General features: G+C 39.0%; 2 protein-coding genes across 3 annotated transcripts in view; one reads left to right on the plus strand and one right to left on the minus strand.

Annotated features, from left to right (window-relative positions):
* LOC144478319 (synaptotagmin-10) overlaps positions 1-26,722 on the plus strand; it is an 84,423-nt gene that overhangs the window by 11,530 nt on the left and 46,171 nt on the right. The window lies entirely within an intron of this gene.
* The window catches only part of LOC144478363 (adenylate kinase 7), a 31,864-nt gene continuing 6,389 nt past the window's right edge, over positions 1,248-26,722 (minus strand). Inside the window, exons 3-6 of the mRNA XM_078196179.1 lie at positions 23,943-24,094; positions 23,063-23,202; positions 15,123-15,281; positions 1,248-1,625 (exon numbers count right to left, since the gene is read on the minus strand). Coding sequence (XP_078052305.1) covers positions 1,248-1,625; positions 15,123-15,281; positions 23,063-23,202; positions 23,943-24,094 — 829 coding nt within the window. The remainder of the gene's footprint in view (positions 1,626-15,122; positions 15,282-23,062; positions 23,203-23,942; positions 24,095-26,722) is intronic.

Below are 26,722 nucleotides of genomic sequence, written 5' to 3' on the forward strand. Positions count from 1 at the left end.
GGGGGGAAAAGACGATTTATAAGCTACCGGTCGATAAAGCGTTAAATTATAAATTGTTGCATTAGATTGTATGGTTGGTTTCGATGTATGTGCGAGGCTACGATGTGGGCACCCACCTGCCTACGTCACCCACCTGTGGATGTTGAAAGACGCCGGGGGCGTCAGACCTCCGATTCATTCTTTCTGTATTTTAATCACTATGATGATTGTGGACTGCGAGCTCGGAGGGAATATTGAACGGAAATATTTTTACAGCCACGCAAATTTTGTTTAAAATATTCATCGATTCTGTTCCGTGCCGCGCGGAGTTCTATAAGATGTTCTGTGATTGGTTAACGAGTCGATGAATGTCCGAGTGCTTCGCGATGGTCTCTGATGTTTATTTAACGCGAGATCTCAGATATTAATTTAAAATCAGGTCGCAGATATTTATTTAATGTGAGAGCTTAGATAATTATTTAACGTGAGAACTTAGATAATTATTTAACGTGAGATCTTAGATATTTATTTCACGTGGGGTGTCAGATATTTATTTAATATGAGGTCTCGGATATTTAACATAAGAACTTAAATATTTATTTAACATGAAGTCTTAGATATTTATTTAATATTAGAACTTCCAGTCAAAACGAATTTTTTTCTTCATCAAAATTAATTTTCAAATCTTATTTTTATCGCAATCATATTTTATTCTATATTCCAATAAATCGCAAAAAAGAACGAATTCGGTAAGACACAAAAACGTACCACAGTAATAAATTATAGCATTGAAAAACAAATTGCAGAAATTTCAAATTTTACTCAATAAAATTATACATAACCTGACAAGTTATAACGTTGAAAAACGAATTGCAGAAATTTCAAATTTTACTTAATAAAATTATACAATCTGACGACATAATTCCTAAGTGATCCAGACAGAACTCTTGCAAACACAATTTCCATCAAACACAATACCAATCTCCGCCCTGTTGCACATGGTTCCATAGATAAATTCGGCATCAAAATAACAGCCCCTCGCAGTTAATATAACCATCCGAGCGCGGTATCCTTTAATCGTTCGAACAACGCCCAAGTTCCAACCGCCGACCGAACCGTAAACTCCGTCGAGGAGATGGCTGTCTCGTCGTCTTAATCCGCTCCGCGAGGCCGCTATCCCACCGCGCATCAGCAGATTACGGGGAAACTCCGGTTTTGGTATCCGCAACCAGCCAAATATTATCGCAGACCGTTGTCGCCGGGATTAATTAATTAGTCGGTTGTTTGTCGAAACACGCCAGCCCCGTAAGGCTGCACCGCACGTAGTCCGAGTCCGGATCGGTGAGCTGATCGGACCGTGATTCGCCCTCGTCCTCCATCGACTCGCTGTCGTACCGAAAGCACGGCGTGACGCACGGATCGGTTCGACCGCCGCATACGTCCGTGTCGCTCGTCCCCGGTGTTCTATCGTCGTCCGACACCTCGGCCTGTTGCTTCAAAAAGTCTCTCACCCTTTCGTCGAACTCCTCCCGGGGCAGCACCTCGTCCTGGAACTTCTCGATCGCGTCAAGCACCGATTTCATCGTACGCGTGTATTCTGGTTGGAACATCTTGCCCTCGGGATTCTCTTTGAACAAGTACTCCGCCTGGGATAATTTAAATTATTGTTTAATCGTGTTGCTTAAATTTATTATGTGCTGCTGAATTTTTAGAGTAAATTTTTAGAGGGAATTTTTAGAGCAATATTTTAGAGCAAATTTCTAGAGGGAATTTTTAGAGCAAATTTTTAGAGCAAATTTTTACAGGGAATTTTTAGAGATTTATTATTGCGTTGGGGATTTGGAATATTAATGGCGCTTTGGTAGGGTGGTGTGTGCAGTTGTTAACATAGTGATTGAACGTAGAGTTATTAAGGGTGTAAATAATTTTTTAATTAGTTAATATAGTCTTCTTCACTTCTTCAACTAATAATTATATATGTTCTGTAGGTTCTAAATTAAGTCAAGCTATTATGCAGTGTAAGTACTAAAGTTTACTAAATAAAATTATTTGACTAAAAAATGTCAATATATTCGAAAATATAAGGAGGATTAAGGTTATGTCATTTATGACAGTATTTATCCATTATTATTTGTCTCTATTGGTAATTATTTAAAACTATTCTGTATATATATTAGTATAATTATATAACGTGTTGAGGTCGTAAGAAATTATTTTTAAAATAATATAACAATTTTCATTGGCGCGCCAGAGGTGCCACTCGAGTGCAAAGGGTTAAATATTGCTAACGAGAGAATAATATTCAATTCCTGCATAAAGAAACGGATGAAGATATTGTTATAAATCTCCGTCGCGGGACCAACTCGTTAAAGTGCGGCAAAGGGGTTAAACCCAGTACCCGACATATTTCCAATTTCGATATTACAAATAAAAAGTTTTTAAATAGTACTAGAAACACGAGGCGCCGTAAATTATAGTCGTTGCAAACAAAACGGTCCGCGTCGATTCGCGTCGCAAATCACTTTGTATTCCGCAGTAGTCCCTAATAAATCACTCGCTATTGACGCGTCGCTTTATTCTCAGACAAGCCTGTTCTATTTCCGATAAAAATGAACCGGCGTGTTATTGACGCGGACCGATACAACTGTACCCGGTAGAAACGGCTCTCGATGGTGGCAGAGCTGCTGGTGGTCGCGTTCGCAATACGAATATGTACCAAGCGATAGACAATACTGCTAACTGGATGTATCTCGATACGGTCGCGCCCGAGAACGGGACGCGCGAACGCTGCTCCGGCCGACGCCGACGCCGCGTTCCACAATGCCGCGTGCACACACGCGTTCACCCGCGGGTCCATTTTAAAAATGGGTCGCCGCGGAGGCATCCGACCCACTTTTTCCACGTAATCTCGCCGGCGTTACATTGTCTCCGATGCACAATGCGTATATCGTGCTACGATCGACGCGGTTTCCTTCTTTCGAGCTCCGTCAATCGGAATCGGCGCGCTGAAAAACGGAGCTCGATGTTTGAGTGGTAAATACAGGGAGTTGTTTTAACGCAGCTGTGTTTCAGACTTTTGATCCGCGTGCGGCCACCCGAATGCCACGTTGAGGTCTTTGGATTCGTCTTTATTCGTGCGAAATGGATCAGCACTTCTTTTCTGCTTGATAACTCTTAGGATAAAGGGGGCGATTTTTCTTTATTCTTTATATCGATTTATTTTAATTTCTATAGTTCAAAAATGAAAATAAAATTTTTCAAACGATAAATAAATTTGCTAAAAAACTTTAAAAAAGGGGTCGAATATATCCACAATTTTCCATGAATTTGGAATAAAATTGCACCCTTTTTCAACAATATCCAAACATAAAAATAAAATTTTTCAAACGATAAATAATTTTGCTAAAAAACTTTGAAAAAAGGGGTCGAATATATCCACAATTTTCCACGAATTTGTTCCAGTATTTGTGTGACATTCCTCTGCGGCCGCGCAAACATTTTTCTTAATTAGAAACCGGAGACCTTTCGATAGCCGCGTTGGATTTCGTAATATCCTGCCACCGCCAAATCCCGGGAACTCAATAATGAAGGAGATTCGAGAGGTCGGACGTGTGTGTGGATGCACGGTGGTTAAAGTTACTTTGCGCCTCGGAGGCCATGCGCGAAGGATTCTTGAAATTCTTTAAGACGGTTCCCAAAGCCTTTTACAACTATCTTAAACTCCCCGGAGGTTTTTCCACGGTGCTCTCCGAAGGGCCTTGAGCAACTGTACGCGGCTTGCATTGCTTGTGTATCGAAACCTGGCTTCCCGATATTGGCCGAATTTCACTTCGAGCACAATTTTTTTCGTAACTTTTGAAGGAGACGAGCTTTCTTCGATCCGTGCCATAAGTTTTCGACAATTCTTTGAATCTTTGCATACTATTAACGATCTTTATTAACGATATATTGTATACTATTATAATGAAAATATAATTACGTAGATTGAGGTTATAAGTAGCAATTATTGGACGAGGATTTTTGTGCGAAATAAATTATTGCGTTAATTGTAGAATTTAATTTTAATTTAATTCAACATAATTTTAACAATACAAATTTAGCTACTGTCACTTATTTTACAATACCCTAAAAAATACATCGACTACATAAAATTCCTTCAGTCGAAAAATTCTCTACCACCATAAATTTCATCCACCCAATTTCGTCCCAAAAGCCAAAAATCCTGGTCATTATTAATCGCTTTCATTTTCGCTGATCCAAAGGGAGAAGATCGTCCAAGGAAAAGGTGATCCAGCACATTCTATTATTTCAATTCCCGTCCGTCATTCGATGCGCTACTTGAACGCGGATCGATAGCAGACACGCGTTTCCTTGAGCGTAGAGAAGCCGAGGGGTAGGATCGTTGCTGCTCGAAAGAGAGAGAGGGAGAGAGGCTGCTCGGTCTTTTTTTAGCAAAAAAAAAAGAAAACGAAGCTTTGACCGAGGACCAGACCCATTCACGCGAGATCAATCCTCGAGAGTCGCCATAGAAAACAAAAATCACTGGTGATTTGTGCCCGGGCACAAAGCTCTCCGAACGTGTGTGTGTGTTTTTTTCGTCGCCTTGTAAAGAGCCCCCTCTTTTGTGCCTCCGAGTCCCGACATCTCCCGGGCCGGATGAAATTGTTGCTCTTGAGATACAGAGAAGAGGGTTATTGTGTTTCAATTTCTCAATGGACACCGCGAAGAATCGACGGGCCGGTATATTATTCCCCGTGTTTTCGTTGCGATTTTCTACGGAAAACTTTTTACCGTGGAACTTGTTCCCGTAGAATGGCTCCTATTCGATCGAGTATACGTTCGAGGGGCTTTCGATTAATCACTTTTTAATATCGATAATGCACCGCTTTGTTACAAACGGTTATGGAGAAATAAGGCGCGTAAATAATTCTTGGATGATTTTGTATGTATTAAAAATTTTATCGAACAGTATTAATTGATTTTAGTAGCTTATTTGTTGTTAACATAGGAGAAGGAATTTTTTAAGAATTTTAAGCAGAAATGCGACAATTTTTCATTAAATTCGCAGCATAAATATAGCTTGTTGAAATTTACAAAATACACTTTCGAAGTTTCTCTTTCTAATTTAATATAAAAGGGTTGAAATGATGCTAAAAATTAGTTTTAATAGCTCAATTGTTGCTAATATATGACTAGCAATTTTTCACGAATTTCAAGCAGAAATTTGACAATTTTTCATGAAATTTCCATCATAAGTATAACTCGCAAAAATTTATAAAACCCACTTCTGATATTCCTCATTTTAGGTTAATATAAAAGGATTAAAAATACACGTTATACTGACTCTAGTCCAGATAAGAGGTTATAAGCTCACTTGTTACTAATATATAAGTAGGAATTTTTCATGAATTTCAAGCAGAAATTCGACGGTTTTTCATAAAATTTCCTGCAATAAATATAACTTCCCAAGTTAATATAAAAGGATTAAAAATACGCGATAAATTGTCTGTAATCCAGATAAGAGGTTATGGTAACGATGAAGTATCTACGCGCTCATTGTTTTGCAGTGCGCTAGCAGGACGCGTTGAATAATCGGCGAAACGTTGCGCAACGGCGTCGGATGGAAACAGTGTTGCGCCTCCAATTTCCGTGGAACGTGACGATACAATTTCGAAGAACCGTAATGGACCACCGGCGTAAGATTGATACATTCGCCGTTTTCAATGGTCGTCACGTCGTTGGAAGCCGGACTGGTAATTCGAGACAGCGGTGGGACACGCGCGCGCGCGCGCAGTACCCCGCCATTAATTTCCAGGCTTCTGTTCGCCGTTGACTCGCGCGTGTAACGGCAAATGACAGAAGTTTGTTTATTAAACTTCCGCGTCGGTCTCTACGGCTCGGTATCTCGTTACTCACGGTACGCACAACCTGCTATTACCATCCCCCGTAGCGGCGAATGCATCCGGATGCTCACGGTTGTCTGTTCCGGCATAATTTGGCGCTCAACTAGACGGCAACTTGCGTTTTCCCGGTGCTATAGTAGAGTATTAGAGTAGTGCCTCGATTGGCTGATTCGATGGGAGTTGGCATGATTTGGCTGATAAATTATCTAGCTATATGGTTGTTGCTTTCGATGCTAAGAAATTAAAATTGCAGACGAAAGTGATTTGAAGATGAGTTGATGTAATTTAGTACTCGATTTTTGGAAGATTTTCGTTTATTCTATATTTATAAAAGAATAAAAATTTGTAATAAGTTAAGGTTTTCAGTGAATTGCCTCGATTGGCTGATTCGATAGGATTCGGGATGCTTTCTCTGATGTCTTATCTATCAATATATTTGTTGCTGTTAATTTTTTAAAATAGACGAAGTTAATTCGAAAATTAATTTTTGCCTTAATGCATTCAATACTGAAAATTCCATTCTGTTCCGTAAAAATGCAGGAAGCTAAAAAATGCATCACAGTAATATACAACACTATCGTACATACTAATTCCAAAATTTCTACTTCATTAAATAAATTACTGTGTTGCCACGTAAAATATTTTTACTTCAATATTTTCCTGAAGAATTACTCGAGTGCAGAAAAGGAAGTTTCTCCTCCACTTTATGTTTATAAAAGAATAAAAGCTGGCCATAAGTTTATGGTCTTAAGACGTAAAGTGTTCGTTCGAAACGATTTTAACAGAAAATACGAAGGCGCTGGAGTAAAGTAGAATTTTCATTCTTTATGAATCCTACGTTTAAATACTACAATGAGGAATAAAGATTTACGTGTAGTATATTGTTTAATGAACTCACGTAGTGTGCTGTTTCGCGGACTATTAACATTGTAGAATAACCAACGACATAGTTAACTAAATAACCAATGAAATAACCAACGAAATAGCTAAGGAGATAACCAATAAAATAACTAATGAAATAACCAATAATATAACCAACGAAATAGCTAACTAAATAACCAATAAAATAACCATCGACAAAATCAATAAAATAACCAACGAAATAACCAATAAAATAACCAAGGAAATAACTAATAAAATAACCAAGGAAATAGCTAACGAAATAACCAAAAAAATAACCAACGAAATAACCAACAAAATAACCGACGAATTCGCGCCGTTCGCGTACTCTTCGCGTAGATCATTACTTACCATCGTCCTTCATTAAATTAGTTTTCGGCTTAACGAGCGCTGTTCCGCGAAGATTGTAGAACACCGAGATTTCCATAAAGAACACCGCGGCCGCGCTGTAAACTTTGTAATCTCCGCGTCGTAAGACCGCCGCCGCGCAGCAGATTCTGCCCGAGCGAACATTTTTATCCCGCGTAGTTATCATTAATAGCTTCTCCGCGCGCCGAACGCCGGGGTTCTACTTTATCGGAGGTCTACGGGAGAAAGGTAGACGGTGAGACGCGCCGGTAAATCGAGCCACCGTAATCCGGCGTCCGTCTTTATTTCGCCCACGATTTTTATCTCGCGTTTTCTTTTTATTTACGCCGAGTTATTCGCGATCCCTCGAAGGCGGGAGTGCGCTCTCCGCGTAACGAGCGGACCGCGATTTCGTCGAAAAGCTCCTTTTTTCCCCCACGCCTTCCCCGGATCTCCTCTGGGGCCGACGTGGAAATCGTTGGAAAAAGAAGCTCTCCTCTCGGCAGCTCGTCGCCCGGCGATTTTCATCCGCGCGTCGCGGAATTGCGAGCCGTTCGAATAGTTTCCGCGCGACGGCGGAACTGACCTCTTCGTCGCGACGGGGTAAATTATAATGAAGCGCGAGCTTTTTAGTATTCTCGACGATGATAACTGATCTGTATATGCCAGCGATGTGTATCGCTTGGAAATGATTCGGATCATTCGGAATCAGAGGCGAATAAAATGTTTTGTCAAATTTTTCTGATTTTATAAAGTCTGTTTTATATAATTCATAAAAATTAGAAGGAAAATATTAATAATATAAGTTATAATTAATTGATGATATAAATTTTATTTTATTTTATAGCGTCGATTAATCTCTACAATATTATCCTACCAACAAGAGTAATCAAATTTTGTTGTTCAAATATCAAATAAAATACTTAAAAGCGTTGGGAGCTGCTGCTAACGAAATTGAAATAAAATTCGGAGCGTAAAGGGTTAAGAAAATATTTTGAACGGCGTGCCAGGCAGTGTCTTCTAGCGTTCACCGTACGGTCACATTTATGATCCGCTTCTCTGGGGCCGTGCAATTCCTAACGCACTTAATTCATCGTTAAACCGGCCCGAAGCAAATCACCAACACCCTTCGCGCACACCTGTGTCTCACGCGTACGCTTTCGCATTCGTCGTTATTAATGCTCGCCGGCCGCGTAACTTTCACTGTTACGGCGGAGCCGATGATATCTCGGAATTCCGTGCACGAAAGCGTACGTTGAACCATTGCACGTTTGATCGCGTGACGGAATATTATTAATGTTACTACGGTGAACCGTCTACAACTCGGTATACTAATGTTTATGGCATAATCGAGAAAGCAGCGTTACTGCGTTAAAAAATAGGCCAAAAATAGGAGGCAACAGCCGCCACGATTTTTTTAAGAATTCTGCAACAATTTAGCCATATTATTTCATAATAATTAAAATTAAATTTGCGGTGCATTGGTAATAATTAGGAAAAATTAATGAAATTATAAATAGCTGAATTACCTGGTGAATAAAATGAAATATTTTGTCAAATTTGTTTGATTTTATAAAATCTATGAATTTATATAATTTTTAAATTAAGAGGAAAGTATTGATAATATATACAGGGTGTAATAAAAGTCACAAATTTGAACAGTGAAAGGTTCCTGAGGCTATTTGAAGTAACTTTTTCCTTAGCGTAAATTCAATCCGCGGCTCCGTTTACGAGTTATTAGCGAAAAACTTTGACCAATAAGACGCGAGTACCGCTAACACGAGGCTGTCGGCTCTCTTATTGGCCAGTAGTTTTTGTTAATAACTCTTAAGCGAAACCTCGCAGAACATTTTCGTAAAAGAAAAAGTTATTGCAATTGACCCGAGGAACCTCTCATTTCATTGCTAATAATTTTCTGCACCCCCTTATAAATTCACCTGTTAACAGTGTAGCAATTTTAACAAGCGTTAACGAATACATAATATAACCTCAACGAAGCTTTTATTTCCGTATAAAACGAAAACGTGTAACATCACGAGGAACAATTTCATATTGCTTGCAACACCTTGTCCGTACGCTGACATCGATACAGCGATCGCACGTGCAACGTGCCGGCGCGTGGCCCCCCGTTTCTACTCCGCGGCTACCTGTGCGCGCCCGCGTGATTGACGCGACTTCAAATTCAATTTACTCGAAAACAGAGCTTCGCCGAGATCAAATTTTCTCGCATATTTTCGATCGAGCTTCTCGCGCGGAATACTTTCTCGTCCCGTTCTACCTGGCGTTGACTATAGCGCGTGCCACGGCCGAATAAAATCGTGGAATATATGCCGAGTAAAATCGTGGAATATATGCCGAGTAAAATCGAGGAATATATGCCGAATGAAATCGAGGAATATATGCCGAGTAGAATCAAGGAATATATGCCAAATAAAATCGAGGAACCGAAGAGGTCGTCGACCCCCCGAAACAGGGTGGCGAAAGTGAAGCGGACGCGAGAACGTCGAAACGACGGGGAACGATACGTCGGGGTATCGAGTTCTCGAAAGCTTTTATCGGCGAAGGGATTCAAAAGTTTGACAGGCGAGGCGGGGGCTCGTCGAGCACGGAATGCCGGGTAAGAAGGGCGTGGGCGGCGACGGGACGCACGGTCTCACGGAAACGAAATCCTCAATCTCGTTCGCGCGCAGCGAACGAGACTCTCGCTATGGAAAAAGACGCAGGCGAAACGTTTTCCTAGAAACATTGCAGCACGCGTCAAAGCGGCTGATGGTTTCGCCCGGTCCTTGTTGCCGCAAAGACGATAGACGTTGCAAATTGTTCCCCTGAAAGTGGAATAATATTTTCAAAATTCTTCCTCTTTTATTTTGCTTCGCTCACCCGGAAGCTTCCTCTCTTTGCTTTTATTTGAGGTTATTTGTATTTTTTAGTTATTTGTTTGACTGTGGCCTCGATTTAAAGTATTTTAAATATGTTGAAGATTTTGGAAGATGCTTTTGTTTTATGATAGTGATTTTAATAGTTAATGGTTATTACTTTATATGGGTGACGTGTGTAGTTGTAATTTAAAATGTAGTATCATTTCTTCGTGACGAATATAGCCGTCGTAGTACAAGATTTAGTAGAATCTTTTCATAACGAGTATAGTCGTCATAACACAAGATGCAGGAGAATTGATTCATGACGAGTATAGTCGTCATAACACAAGATTTACTAGAATTTATTCATGACGAGTATAGTCGTCGCAACACAATATGTACGACCATTTCTTCGTGACGAATATACTCGTCGTAACACAATATTTACTACAATTTCTTTATGAAAAATATATCCGTCATTTTACGAAATATTTCCACTGCTCCATAGCAAATATACACGTCACAAAATAGATACTGCCACGTTTCCATGACGAGTATACTCGTCGTAACACAAAATACTGCCACTTCTCCATGACGAATATACTCGTCACAACGCAAAATACTTCCACTTCTCTGTAACAAATAAACCCCTCAAAGACACCTAAATGATTAACAACTTGCATAAAAACTCTGCATTTAAACAATCAATAACAATACCGAATATCAAAAACTGAAAATTAAAAATAAAATAAAGAATTTCTTTACAGATATTTCTTACACAGCGATCTCTTTAAAAACAAATCGGGAATCTCTCTAAAACTTCGACGAAAAAGAAAAACATCGTCCGACATCAAAAAATGAGGAAAAATGTCTGCTGAGAAAATTGTTGAATTTATATCACAGAGGGATGAAAGGTAAACGCGATCAGTCAACGGCGAAGAATATATTCGTGCTATAAAGAAGCTCGCGAGTTGCTTCCGAGAAGATCGAGCATATTAGGAGACGATTTGGAGGAAGGCGGTTTCGTGGAAGCGGAAAGGTGTAAAACGCGTAACCACGTGCGTTCCCGTTGCTCCGCAGCTTTTTCGAAACTCGGTCGTTCGGAAATCGTTCGGAGCGTGTTCTCCTACGTCACGGGGACCTTGAAAGGGTCGGACGAAGTTCAAGGCAGGAGGGGTGAGGAGGTGGTGGTGGTGGACGTCAGACGGGGGATGAATAGACGCGGGGAATCGAGCACACAGCCTTCGATGCTCTCGTGCCTCGTAAAACCGTGGAACGTATGCGCGACCGTAACACTTCGGGAGCGGCGAGCGTTACGTACATTTGTTACATCGCGCACGGCCCGGGTTCAACCTTCGAATTGGCACTGTCGGGGAAACACGGGATACCGAATGGAAGCTGGCAGTGGACCGCTCGCCGGAAAACTGAGAATAATAACGTTATGGCGAACGTATTTCAGCGGGCAATAGTTTTGACTGCGCACCTCGACGCAATCCTGACGCGGAAGCGTTCGATCGGACGAATGAATGATGGAAGAGGTGTATGGTCGGCTCGGGAACACAAATGTTTTTAACATTGTGCTGTTAATATTGAGAAACAATGTTAATTGGAACCAGTGTAATAGGAACAATAATGTGTTTGGAGAGCTTAAATAAATAACAAGAATTTGCAGGTATTTTAATGGACTAATGAGGGATGCCATTTAACTAATAATAAAATTGTAATGATTTTTGGTATGCAGATTAAAATTATATGCTTCGAAGATTTTAAAAATATAAATTTAAAGTACTACTATGGATTGATTTAACCTTGAGAGAATAATAAAGGAGGATTAACATTATTAACACTAGACAATAATTATTTTTGTATTTCCTACTTTATTAACCTATAAAAATCAAACCATTTAGCATTTTTCATTAACATTCGCGTCCTTCGTATCACACAATTAATTATAAAAATATTACGCCTAAAAGCAACCCCAAAATCAAAGTAATTTATTATATATTAAATTTTACATTAAGAAACATCAATTTAACTTTTCTAAAAATCCTAGAAACGTTTGTAAATTACGTATTAATTTTCTGTCGCAATAAAAATTAATTCCAGCCAGCTAAAAACTAGTTTACAACCCACTTAAAAATTTAACATTATAATTTAAGCCTTAAATCCTAATTACTATGACAATAATAGTAATTGAATTTCGTTGTTAAAAGGAACTGCGTGGTCATTTTTCCCTCGAATATTATTTCGCAACAATATTTACAATTTTGATAGGGGTAGTAGTTATTAAATATTTTATAGAATAATAAAGTTTACAGTCGTCGAGCTGCAGACAGCCTCACGGTTCTCGGCAGACTTCTAAATATTCCATGTTCGTTACGAAACTGAAAATCGCCGGAGGAGATATTTTGCGCGTCGCGGCGAAGTCTGAAATATACAGTATTTACGAACGACTGCGGTCCCCGCGTAACGTTTCCAACGAAGAGCGATGTAAAAAGGTTTTCTTGTTACTGTAACTGGACGAGGGGCCACATAATTCAGCCGAGTTTTCTACAATTTCGTGAGCGACGCGTCCACCGGAATAGGTCCTCTCTCTCTCTCTCTCTCTCTCTCTCTCTCTCTCGACTTTTCGGACGGGAAAATTGCGAGGGAACTGCGCGAGCGCGATAACGGCCCGAAAACTACTTGACGGCTTCGCGGAGATTATCTAGGCCGACGACCTTGAATATATGTTGCAAAATCGTCTGAATCCGAGGAAGATATCTTCTTCTTAATATTTTCTTTTTTCGGCTATTTTATGTCAGATTTATTTGCACATTTATCGGACGTGTTTCGGAGACTATTATAATTTTGCAAAATAATTTCAATGGAATTCTAAAATTATTTTTATTGACACAAAGTTTTTTCAAGTGAAAATTGAGAATCACCCGAGTTAACAATTTCTCGCAATCCATTTTTCTCGAAATAAATAATTCTTGACGTTCTCATTTTCACTGTCTCTCATATACTCTAAATATACATAATTTTCTAAAAAGTTTTAACAATCTAAAATAATCCTATTCTAGATATTCCTAAGATTATTCTGAGCAACTTTTTCCTTTACAAAATTTTTCTCCGAAGTACCACGAACGAGTTATTAACAAAAATCACTGACCAATGATAGGCAAGCACCACTAACGCTTAGCGGTCGATCCAATCAGCGAAACACAGTCGCCACGCGCCAGCGAGGCTCGCGTCTCATTGGCCACTGTTTTTCGTTAATAACTCGTTAACAATACCTCGTAGAAAAATTTCGTAAAGGAAAAAGTTCTTTAAAATAATCTCAACTATCTCCCTCTTCAATATTATTCGATTTCTCTATATATTAAACATTTAACGAGCCTAATTATTATATAATATATTTCATAAGGATAAAGTACTCTTAGGCTACAAAAACCTCGCTCGATAATTGCCTAGAAAAGCGCATTACCCTTCTATAGCACAGTATATAGTACATACCTCTCTATAGTGCTCGCTTTTAAAGCGAGAACTGTTTGCAAAGCAAATATTTGCCACGGCGAAAAGTTAGAGCGCGCGATGGACACGGATTCGAATTTGATCTTGAAACGCGACGCGCGGTCCGACGATTCGCTTTTCAATTTTCACCACGTGATCGCGTTGGTCCGCTCGACCTCGTGCCATCGTCGACGATCGATTATTTCCGCGCCGTTTCGTATCGAGCCCCAATCAAAGATCGCGCTTCGCTGGAACGAGCTTTCGGCCCGCTTTGGCCGAGAACTAAAAGCCTTTTTTTCCGCGTTGCAAGTGTAAACGAACCCGGTCTTGCCTCAACCCTTTTTACCAGATAACCTGTAAAGTTTATTAGCGATTTGCAACAATTTCTCGATGTCTACAAATTCATATAAATCGAATATTATATAATAATATAAATGTTCATAAGCACTGGTAGGTAACATCCATGATGGCGCAGAGTGCAAAGGTATAATATTATATTTGTAATATTATTAATATTATAATATATAATTATATTATTAATATATTATACTAGATTCAATTTCATATGCGTAAAGTACATTTTGTCATATAAATTGCAAACGCTATATGTCAGAAAAGTTAATTTAGAATTACAGATAAAATGGCTTCGAGTGCAAAGGGTTAAACGATTAATCTGATCGGTTCATTTGATTGAAACAACGACAATAAAGCGGCGGGTGACTTTGTTCGCCGCACACCCTGTACATTCATCCAGAATTCTTTATTCATGAGAGACTTACGCGTCGCCGGGGCGGCATATTTATTTTTACGTTTATTCATAGGTTTCGCGTTCGTTCATATTTATTCATGAAGCTATTTTTTTATTGCAGCGAACGACTAGAAGCCGTTCTAGCCGACGCGGAAATTGAAATCGAGGCATTACGCCTGTATAAACACTGTGCACAGAATGCGAATCGTCCTGTTGTTCCATTAACACGCGCGCGCGGCTGATTTTTTGAATCGTTCGCTCGTCTTTCTGGTTATTTTCCGCCTTATGTCGCGGATGGGGGCGCGGATGCAGAAAAGACGAGTTCTCGGGCAAGGCTTTCAGCGAGATGAAACATTCGCGTCGCGCTGCTAGATACGGCCGGGGGCTTTCGCGAGATAAGTGCGCCTTTGTTATGTCTTGGTTACGTGAATCGTCGGTTATTTGATTAAATCGAGTTTCAAGTTGTTAGGTCATTTGAGGGTTTACTTGTTAGTTCGTTCGAGGTTTAATTTGCCAATTCATTCGAAGTTTAACTTGTTAAATTATTCGAAATTTTCAATATTTTCATTTTGTCTTAGCTGAATAAATCGTCATTATTTAATTAATTTATTTTTTTAATTTTTAGTTCATTCGAATTTTCCACTAATTTAATAAAAATCTAATTTTTAAACTGTGAATTTTAAGAACATAATGGGAGGAAAATTGTTAACTATCATCGAAATCTGAGAATGACAAAAATATCGTGTCATGAACAAATCATCTTGTGACCCGAAAATCACCTCACGATATCAAGGAAATAATTAAAAACTAAAAAGTCATAATCAACGTAGATCTAAAAATACGTTGTATTCGAAGGTGTTAAGGAAAATTGTTAAAACAAAAACTACTCACCAGAAAGTCGATCGGATCGTCCGGTCGCAGGTTCGCAACTTCGATGAGGCCCTGCGTCAACGTCGGGAAGATGTATTTCACCAGGTAGTGTCTCAGAGGCATTCCCATTAGGCACAGTCTCTCCTCCTCCTCCTCCTTCAGCGTCTCCATCAGCTCCGTCTGCGAAGACGAAAATCTATCGGACACCACCGTTACGCCCGGCGCATTAATCTTTCACCGCGGCTCCGCGCGCGATACACATTGTTGCCTCGTGCTGGAAAGTTACGACGATGACCGGCGAAAAATATTCGGCAACTGACCCCTTTCTTTACGCGGTATCGAGTCGGTGATTCAACTTTGTCACGGACTTGTACAGATCAGCGAAAGGTGAAGACAATTTTTATAAAAATAGAAGAAAATTACCATTACTTAATGCTGTTATGTAATTATTTTATAAAAGATATTATTGATATTTATATAAAATATTTGGCAAGGATTGACCCTTTTATTTATGCGATTTTAAATTGAAAATTCAATTTTGTCACAGACATATACATATAGGTCAACGCAAAGTGAAGACAATTTTTAAAAAATAAAATGAAATTACTATTACATAATACTGTTATGTAATTATTTTATGAAAATTACTACTGATATTTATATAAAATATTTGGCAAGGGTTGACCCCTTTTTTAAAGCGATATTAAGTTGAAGATTCAATCATGTCATGGGGACTTGTACAGGTCAGTGGGAGGTGAAGAAAATTATGAAAAAATTCAGTGTAATTACTTTTTAAAAATTATTCGACGAGAGCTGACCTCTTTTTTAACGCAGTATCAAATTAAAAATTCAACCTTGCGATAAAATTCTGCAGGTCGGCGAAAAATTGAGGCAATTTTAAAAAAATAAAAGAAAATCACTGTTGCATAATTATATAACTATTTTATAAAAAATATTATTGATGTTTATATAAAATATTCGGCGAGAGCCGAGTACTTTTAGTATTTCTATTCCAGGTGAAGAAAATTTTCCAAAAATAAAACGCAATTACTATTAAATAATACTATTACATAATTACTACCTAATGTAATTACTATATTGCTATCAGGTTTAGGGCTAATAATAGTCAATATTTTTCTACGAAGAATTCAATATTCTCCCATATTCTGATATAGAATATACATTGTATTTCATTTCAGAAAAGAATGTTAAATTTTATACTTTCCACCCATAAAACAATTATAAACCGCACACTACACCCCTTTAAGCGACGCAACTCTCGTATTAAAAAATTCATAGCCCGATGCATATTTCAAAAGTCACAGGTTATGGACTAACCGCTCGTACCACCCGGTATTAACAACCGATTGAGTGATTGCTCCGCTCGCGCTTTTTTGTTGCATTTTTAAGCAAAACCAATGTTCAGTCTGGACGATAACAAAGAAAAAGCCCCGTCACAAAGGAGCGTCGAAACAAACGTCGACGGGCACAAAGAAAAACATAACGCAAAAGAATATTAAAATACAGAGAGAGAGAGAGAGAGAAAGAGAGAGAGAGAGATAAATTGAAATAAACGGCGAACAATGTATCGTAGAAAAATATTCGAACAAAGCACGAAACAAGAGGATGTTACGTGCCCGTTATTAAACTCTATAATTAGACGGAAATTATGCGATGAAATGATGCAAGTAATGCATGTTATGCTTTATCGAATATCGTCCGTGCCAGTATTGTGCGAGACGGAATAGATGTACCCAATAGTCGTACTTCGTAATAGGAATCCGATGATTGACGTTTTCCAATAGCTAATATTGATAGTGCGAGGCCAAGTATTTCTGGGCAAACCCTGATTTTCATTCGGGGCGTTTATTACGTGGAATTACGAAACGATTGTTGTCTAAAATTACGAATCTGTGCCTCGCAAATTGCGTCTTATTGAGAGACGAACACAATGGGAAATATTTTAATATCTTGCAGCAGTTCCTTTCTAAGAGATCCGCAAACACGCCCAGGTAACGCAAGGATGTCTTTAAGACGTCTTCTAAGACCTAAGATCTAAGAGGTCTGGTGCACGACATTCAAGACGTATTTAAGACGTCTTAAAGACGTCTAGTGCGCGATATTCGAGACGCTTTTAACCCGAACAAAAGAGTGATGTATACGCGAGGAAAATGTACAAAATTCATTTGATACAATTTGATAAAATTTCGCAAAGGAATTGCAAGAATTTTGTAAAATCTGATAATTATTAAATTTAGAAAGGGAGGAAAAATAAGAAATTAAGTTGTTAGTAAAAATATTACGAAAATATTTTTTCGAGAGTATCATAACAATGATGTATCGTTCTTTGGGACTAAGAGGGTTGAGATGACTCATGTGATCTATGAACATCCTAGAAACGTCTTAGAAACGTCTTATAAAATCCTAGAAACTTATAAGGCCCTATAGAGTTCTATAAAACCCTAGAAACAACCTATAAAGTCCTATAAAGCTCTAGAAACATCCTATAAAGTCTTAGAAACGTCCTACGAACGTCCTACAAACGTCTTACAAAGTCCCATAAAGCCTTAAAAACATCCTACAAGTCCTGTAAACGTCCTAAAAACATCCCAGGAACGTCCAACAAATGAAAACGCTCCTTTCAACGCAATAAAATTCCAGACCACGATCAGACGTGAAATGGACGTCTCCAAGACGTTTACTGATCGCTCCATGAAGTCTGCGAAAATTATACAATGTCAGCAGCGAGAAATACGACATGATATATACTGCTCGTAAACGCTTCGTATCATCGATCATGTTCAACGGCGCGTTTATCGGAATAGCGTATACAATAATAATTGTTCGTTACGAGACGCGATCGATGGAAAAACTAGCGCCATGATATAAGGTTGTCTCGAAGCAATATACAGGTTTAATAAAAGTATACGGTCTGAATTACGGTGTGCAGCCTCTCGACAACTATTAAAGAGACGATAAAATAGGCCAAAGTGAAACGGTTCTCTCCCGGAGAATTAATATTTCCGCGCGATGAATCGCCTCGTAAATTCCTTTTTCCCCGATAACGGCGCGTACACCGTTGTTGCAAACGCTAGATTAAATATTGTCTCGCGGAGAGAACGTTGCCACCGCGATCTTCTCTTTGTTCGGTAATTAAACGTGTGCCACGTGCGATGCGTTTAACGTTTGCTAGTGCTTAGTATAATACGATATAGTATGGTATAGTACAATATACTAGATTATACTATATAATATAGTATATAATAATATAGTATGAACTAATATTAATATTCTTTATGACATGGATGTACCTGGCCAGGTATTTTTCAGCTTAGAATTTTTGCTCTTGCTTATTGTTATTTTTTAACAGATTGCAGATGTACTTGTCAAAAAATAAAAAAGAAAAATTTTTGGCTAAAAGCTGTGACACTGTGACGTCCCAACAAGGCTATTGTGGTGCTCTGAGAAGTGTAGTGAATTTATTGGCGTGGAGAAGGAAAGGGGGGAGCGTTTTGTCTCTGCCTTAGACAGGGATAAGGGTAAAACGACGTTTTTGCGGTATATATAGGAACAGGGACTGTCTTAGGTAGCTTTCGTGAAAGGAACGCATCTGTTAAATCGTATCGAAAGTAGTCGCCATAAAAATATTTAAAAAGTTTTAATATTATAATATTATTATTTGTAATATTTAAATATATACTGTGGCACTCTAGGTAGTCTGATGATTTTGTTGACGACGGGGAAAGGAAAAGGGAGTCTGTTTCGTCCTGGCCCTGCTAGAGGACTTGTCACTAAAGCTAACAACCGATTCTTGCCTTATATAAGGCTAAAACGACGGTTACGGCGTATATACATATAGAAACAAGGCCCGGCTTAGGTAACTTTCGTGAAAGAAACCCATCTATTAACCCATGTCGAATGTAGTCGCCATACTGTTTTCAAAAACGAAATCTCGGTTGAGAAACGTTAAAAGACACTTCACGCAAAATATGACACGGTGATCGTCGCGTTTCGTAAAAAGCAATAAGCGGATAAAACCCGACACCGGTCCCGAAGCCTAGAGCCAACTTGGACGTGATTTATTACGGCCGGTTGCGAACGGAAGCAGAAGAAAAACCGAATTTGCATTACAAACGGCCCCCGTATGCGCGTCCAGCTGCGATGATGTTTCTAGGAACCCGCGAGCCACTCTTATTCTATTCCCCGGAGCAGCTCGCGCCGGACCACTCGAAAGTTGAACGAGCGCGAACTCGTGTCATAAATTCGCGACACCTGACACCCGCGTCGCGGACGAAAAAAAAACCTGCGTCGATCGTTTCGATCGCGCGACGCAAATTGTAAACGTTATCTCCGCTTGTAAAAGGACGAGCCATTTTGATGTATCGTTCGTGAAAAAGCTCGCCCGATACCGCGATAAATAAACCGGGATTTTAGGCGATCGTGACACGCGGCCGAACAATAAAACGTCGACCGGCAAATATTTCGGAAGAAATTAACCCTTCGCGCTCGAGCGGCGTCCAGTAAAATTGTTGTTACATGTTCCGAAATTATTTTTATAGGCGTCGCTTAGATTTTAAAAATTGTTGGAAGCGTGACTGTTAAATGAGAGACGAGATTTAATTTCGTATGCATAGAATGAATTTTGTTATATGAAATTATTAAAAATAAATACTAGAAGCCAGAGAAGTTATTTCAGATTTGCAGTTGAAATGCCTTTAAGTGCAAAGGGTTAACCCTCGCGCGCGACGTATCATTGACCGCTTCGCCCTCCCCGTTTGCATTTTAACCCTTTGCACTCGGAGCCATTTTAACTGTAATTCTAAAATAACTTCTCTGACTTCAAAATAACTTCTTCTGTCTTTTTGACAAAATGTTTGCCATTTGACAAAAGCCTCCAATCTTCCATGATATAAAAATGATTTTGGAACGCGCTGCAACAATTTTAGTAATGCCTCGGAGTCACCACTCGAGTGCAAAGGGTTAAAACGCAGACTACCCTGTAAATAAAAGCCGTTTTTAAATCGATTAAAAGATACGAATTTCGAAGCGAAAAACGTTTCACCGAATTTAGAAACGCTGTTGAATTTGCCTCGCGCGTCGTCCATCGTATTTCACCGGCACTTCGCGGCCATGAATTATGAGCCGAACGGAATTTCCTGGAATTTCGAAATTTAATGACTGCCGTGCGGAGTACCGGCGCGAATTAACCCCTGTTATTTCAAGGATTTTACGGCAAAGCGACGGTCGCGACAAGGGTTCGCGCGAGAAGACTTTCGACAGCGTCCGTTCGATCGCCGTTTCGGCGAATCGCGAATAAAATTCCTTTTTCCTCGATGAAATTATATAAAATATAATCATATATTTTCGATCGAAAATATTCTAATCGTGATAATTGTAAAGAAAATGTTACGGCAAAGGGTTAAAAGTACCGCGTTTCCGTAAAACGCTCCGCGCGATATTTCAGCGGGCACCGTGGTCGATGCGTGGGAAAGAATCATATGAATTTATTGGAAACTCGGCAGCTTTTTTTCATTCGAGAGACGCCGGTGGCCGCGTGCAATCGCGTTTATGGCTGCGGGGAGAAATAGCCGACGGCAGCACGAACGGAATCGCGGACGATCAATCGGTTCCTATAAAATATCGACTGGTTGGGGACGATAATCTGTATTCACTTAGCTAATGAAAAGAGAGAGACGATATGAGGGATCGATGGGACGCGATTCCGTCGGCCCACGTCGCGGATGGTACCCCTTTGTTTCGTAATTTTTGTTCGAGCGGAATCGTTCGCTGCGTTCCGGCAACGGAGTCCGCGGCGATTGACGCGATGGAAGCGTGTGCGTTCTATAAATACAGAGAGAAGAAGATGGACAAATAGATAGGTAGATAGGTAAATAGATGGACAGATAAAGAGAGAGAGAGGGAGAGAGAGAGAGAGAGGAGCAGAAGGAAAAAATGAGGTCGAAGGTTTTATCGTATTTTCCGAATATCAGAGCGTTCCGTCTTTTTCTTGTTATTTTTGAAGACAATTTTTGGAGACGAAATTGATGTAAGAAAATTTGAAACATAAAATTGTGTAAAGGAGAGTCTAAGGAAAGATATAAAACGTGCGAAATATTGAATTGGAAGCTTGCAGTGAATTATCTAAAATAACATCTCCGGTCGCGTGTTTGTGAAATAAAATAGAATTGGTTGAAAGAAAATATAGATACAAGTAAAAACGATATAAAATTGATGTAACAAAATTTGAAACAAAAGGTGGTATAAAAGACAATCTAAATAAATATCCAGGACTTCCAAACTGTGTAAAAAGCTTGTAAATTATTTAAAACAGCTTTCACAGCGCTTACAATGATTTTTACCATACTCTGTGAAATAAAATAAAATTAATTTAAAAGAAAATAGAAATAACAAGCAGAAATACTGTGAAATTTTATATAAGAAAATTTGAAACAAAAGACAGTATAAAAGACAGTCTAAATAAATATACAGGAACGTCCAAACCGTGTAAAAAGCTCGCAAATTATTTAAAACAGCTTCAACAGCGCCTGCAATATATTCGTTCTCGTCTCCGCGATATAAAATGAAATTGATTAAAGTAAAATGGACGGGACAAGCGGAAACGCCGTGGAACCGACAAAATGAAATGCGAGGGGAAACAAAATACTCCGTGGAAAAAAAGGACGGTATAAGGATATAAATATAGAGGGCTCGGGCGAAACGGGAGGCGTCAGGAGCTGATCCTGCCGGAGCAAACAACTCGCGCGACACCCGATTTGACACACCCTGAGCGCGAGCGAGCGCGCGCGCCGCCGCCCTTATCTCCTCTCGGTATAAATTACATTATGAAGTTGTAAAGTTACCGGGGTACCATCTGCGAACTGCTAATAAATCGGAGAGTTAGGCCAATGAATTGCGGAGGCGCGACAGTTACGAGCCTTCGTATTTTTTTTTTATGGGACAAATGATCATGATTTATTGGGGGCAGGGGAGAGGTCGCCGCCGTTTAAGGATTCAGCCGCTCTTCGGCGTGTTTAAAAGTAACGCCGCGACAGTGGAAAGTTGCCACGTGGCGAAACGCGACACGGTGTGTGTGTTTGTGTTTGTGTGTGTGGCAACGTTCCGTGCATCAATCATGGAGTTTCGTTTCTGGCCCGCGCCGCAGAAGTTGATGTTTCGCTGATGCATGGGACTTCGCGACAGTACGAAACTTTCGCACGCGCCGCGTTCTTTTTAGTAATGTTGCGCGACGGTCGCGAATCGTACCAGCTGCTTATAATAATTTTTCAGGGAAGTTGCGGGAGATTGAAGAAAGCATTATTGATCTTTTGGTTAAGTTGAGATAGTTATTAAAAATATTGAAAGTCGGGCGCTGTTTATACAGTGGACGAAATTATTCTATTACACTAGAATAACATAACCTATTAAATTCACAGGACTGGCGAGTTTAATAGGTTATATAGTAATTTATAGGTGTTTAATTAGTGGGTGGAATTTGATAGGTATAATATAACATATTAAATTCTCGGGACTGGCTAGGGTTTAAATATTATATAGATCATAACCTCAACATAACTTATTAAATCTGCAAAACTGGCAAGGGATTAAATATTACTAAAAAATAAAAATCACAGTATCTAGAAAAAATAAAAACCACAGTAGCTACAAAAAATTAATAACCACAGTATCTACAAAAAAATAAAAACCAGAGTATTTACAAAAAAATAAAGGCCACAGTATCTACAAAAAATATAAAACAGTGATAAAATTGATTTCCAGCATTTTCACACGGCTCGAATATTTCCAAGACTCTCGATGACCTGTTGATCAAGCACCGCCCACGTTTCGATCCGTCGACTACTTTACACGTCACATTGTACCAAGCTGAATTCTCCCGTCTGCTTTCCAGTTTTCCAAGCGGAGACCGCGCTTGCATTTTTAATTCGAGGGAAGAGCGCTCTTACCCATTCGACCATTTTATTCTCCCGTTGCCTCTTGCGCTCCGCCATTTCTCTCTCCGCCTGTTGCTTCGCGGCGAATTCGGATGCCTCCGCTTCCGCTCGCGCCGTCTCTCGCAGTTTCCTCGCCTTCTCCGCGGTTACTCCTAATCGCATAACGTCGGAGTTTTCTTTTAAAATAAACTTATATATTCATTCAACCCTTTGGACTATAATAACGAGCCAGACTCGCGATAAAAATAAAATTTTCATGATAAAAATTTCATGACATCTGCTTAATATAAATAGCATTCGTTTCTTCTAAATCGAAATCAAATTTAGTTCTTGTTATCGAAGTCTAGGAAATTAAGTAAATAAAGATATTATAATAAAATAAGAATTATCTGCTTTCATTAAGGAAAATATTAAAGGCAAAATAAATGCTAAAAGGCGCAACGTGAAAGGAGTCGTCGTGCAAGGGGTTAAAGATACGAAAATGTTTAAATTAAATAATCACATATGTGTGATTAAAGATCTATCTAATTTCTTTGTGAACAAAGAAATAAAAAAGACAAAATAATACAGTGACAATGAATAAGAAAAGAAGGATCGAAGAGCACGTCGTGGCCCTTAACCCTTGGCCCTAATGGTCTTAAACGTAGAAATTAACCCTTTGCACTACAATTCCTTTTACGTCGATTAGCATTTATTTGTCCTTAATATTTTCCTTAATAACACCAGACAGTTCTTGTCTCTCGCACCCCTCACTATACTATACCGCTTCGCGGTTCATCTCGCGCGACTATAGTTTTCCTGGTCGATCAATTTGTCGGAGCGGTTATTCGCCTCGGTGGCGTGTGTGACAAATGGCGGAACCGACGAAATCGAACGGCAAGTCTCTGCTCACCGTAGTCCGACGGCGGGCCAAGCTTCTCCAGACACTGATAGATCGTCGGGAACATGTCGGGGCACACGTCGTCCTCTATGGGGATGATCAGCGGGTGAATTTCAATTTCGTCGAAAAATTGCAGAGGCGTATTGTCGTCCGTGTTCCTACTCCTGCAATCGATCAGCGGCGAATAATAATTCCAAGGGAAGTAAATTTACACGGACGAAACAGTTATATAACAGTAGAAAAATTGCCGCTGGCTATGGCCAAAGTGTAGCCGCTCTTTAACCCTTTGCAATCGAGTGGCGACTCTGAGGCACCACTAAAATTGTTAGAGCACGTTCCAATAATAGTAAAAATTGATAAGTAAGTAAAAATTAATAAATAAGTAAAAATTAATAAATAAGTAAAAATTAATGAATAAGTAAAAATTAATAAGTAAGTAAAAATTAATAAATAAGTAAAAATTAGTAAATAAGTAAAATATTGTAATTATGATAAGAAATAAGTAAAAATAATTCGTATATTATGAGAAATTAGATTTCAAAAATTATTAAAAGTATAGCTGTTGTTGCATGAGTTACAAGATTCATTTTCATATAAAATACATTTTGTCGTATAAAATGGAAATGCTATGTGTTAGAAAAATTATTTTAGAATTAGAGTTAAAATGGCTTCGAGTGCAAGGGGTTAAATCGTTAGATCGGTTCATAAATCCTTACCGATCTATTTCATATATTATATCTCTATTATATTATATAGAGAAATATGTTATATAATATCTCTCTATTTTATTTACCACGTTACCTTTACGTTAATCCATTTTCCATTTTACTCGCCGTTTATTTCATCTGTTAATCTCATTTCGTACAAATACATCGCTTTATTCGTTTCAATATTATATATATGTATAAAGTAAAGTTTAATAAATCGATTCATTGTCCTCTAAAATCGTAATATTCCAAGCACGCGGTTTCCATCGTTCCACACGCTTCCCGATTCGGTAACAAGCGTAGTCGTCGCATCGGCAAAACGGGCAGAACGAATGTTTAATCGAATCGGTGAAATCGCATTGGTAAAAAGAGGTCACCGTGCGCCGGGAGCAAAATATCGGCGGGCAAACTAAATTCTTAAAAATAATAGATTTATCGCGGCGGTCACGGTTCGAAACCCCCCCCCCCTCTCTCGGACGCTTTTAAAATGTCACCGCACATGTTTCCCGATTTAATAACGTTTCTCTGCCGGGCGTCAATTATTACGTTATTCGGAAATATTTGCCCGCGGGCCGTGGTAATTTCCCTCTCGCAACGCGAGCGCGCGCGCAGAAATATTACGGAACACACACAGAGAGTGCGCGCGATGAGGAACGCCGTCGCGAATAATGTTTCCAACCTCATCGGTTCGTAGCCAGAAAGCGTTGAATTCCGCTGTTTCCGGTAGTAATGCGCGCCTGCTTTATTATTACAAAATAGTGTGCGCACAGAAATCGTGTGTATGCGATGGATCGCGGTCTATTGGAACGCGCGGTTTCCGCGATGATGGACGCGGAGAAACGTGCGCGAAAAGGATGGAGTCGTTGCGTGGGACTATAGCGAAATAGCTAATGGACGAATCTATTTATTTAGCTATTTATCTATTTATTTAGCTATTTATCTATTTATTTAGCTATTTATCTATTTATTTAGTTATTTATTTAGTTATTTATTCATTTATTTTTGTATTCATATATGAAAGGGACTCGTTGCTTTCAATAGAGAATAAATTGGCAATAATTATCGACAAATAAAGCGATATTTACGAATATCATTTCTTTATTCATTTACCTATTTATTCATTTATTTTTGTATTTATAAAAACTTAAACTTTAAAAAACAGTTAATAAATTTTATCGTCCCTAATTAACCTTGTTATGTGTCACTGTTCGTCCAAAGAAAATTAATTCCAACCAGCATAACACGCGACGGAAAATTCATAATAATCACCGCAACGTTTCCGTTTCATTGAAATTATTAAAATATCAACAATATCAGATTCGTCCATTCATACTACACCCGCATATTCTTTACCAAACGAACGAAACGATATCAGCCCGCGACATCGTAATCATCGACGCGCGTGTCCTTTGTCCGAAAACGAGTTACACACGCCATTGATGACGCCCCCAGCAGCACACCCTAACCCGTTCTATTTAAAAAAACAAGCGAAACAAACTGGTTATATAAATTCTCTCTCCGTTACCGAGTTTCTCCGTCGAGCTATTAAAATCCGGCGAATTACTCTATTATCCGAGAACTTTTGTTAATTAAGCTCGTCGGTTGTCTCGCCATTGAAATAAAAGGTGAACAAGGTGCTCTATGCGCGCTTGCTGGAATTTAATTACCGTTCCATTAACACTGTTTCTTTTTACTATTTCTGTCGGCGACAAATGAGAAAGTCCGTCGGTTACCGAAACCGGCAAGAACAATGTATTGGGTTGGCAATTAAATGTTTGCGGATTTTGTTAATATATAGTCTCAGTACAATTCTTTTGTCTTATCAACGTGTTCAAAGTAATTAAGTTATATCGTTTTCTTACTGTACGGACTTTCATCTTCAATTTAGTAAGAAAATTGTATCGATTAGTTCTTTAGTTTCGATTACTATTATTACGATTTACTATTTATCACTGTTTTGAATATAGAAAGACAAGAAGCGCATTTTAGACATATTTTATTGTATTACTTCCAAAAAGACAGGATCAAAGCACCCGATCTATAATGTTTTTTTGCTGTTTGGACTTCTACCTTTAATTTAGTAAG

Source organism: Augochlora pura, chromosome 2 (assembly GCF_028453695.1).
Source record: "Augochlora pura isolate Apur16 chromosome 2, APUR_v2.2.1, whole genome shotgun sequence".
NCBI lineage: Eukaryota > Metazoa > Arthropoda > Insecta > Hymenoptera > Halictidae > Augochlora > Augochlora pura.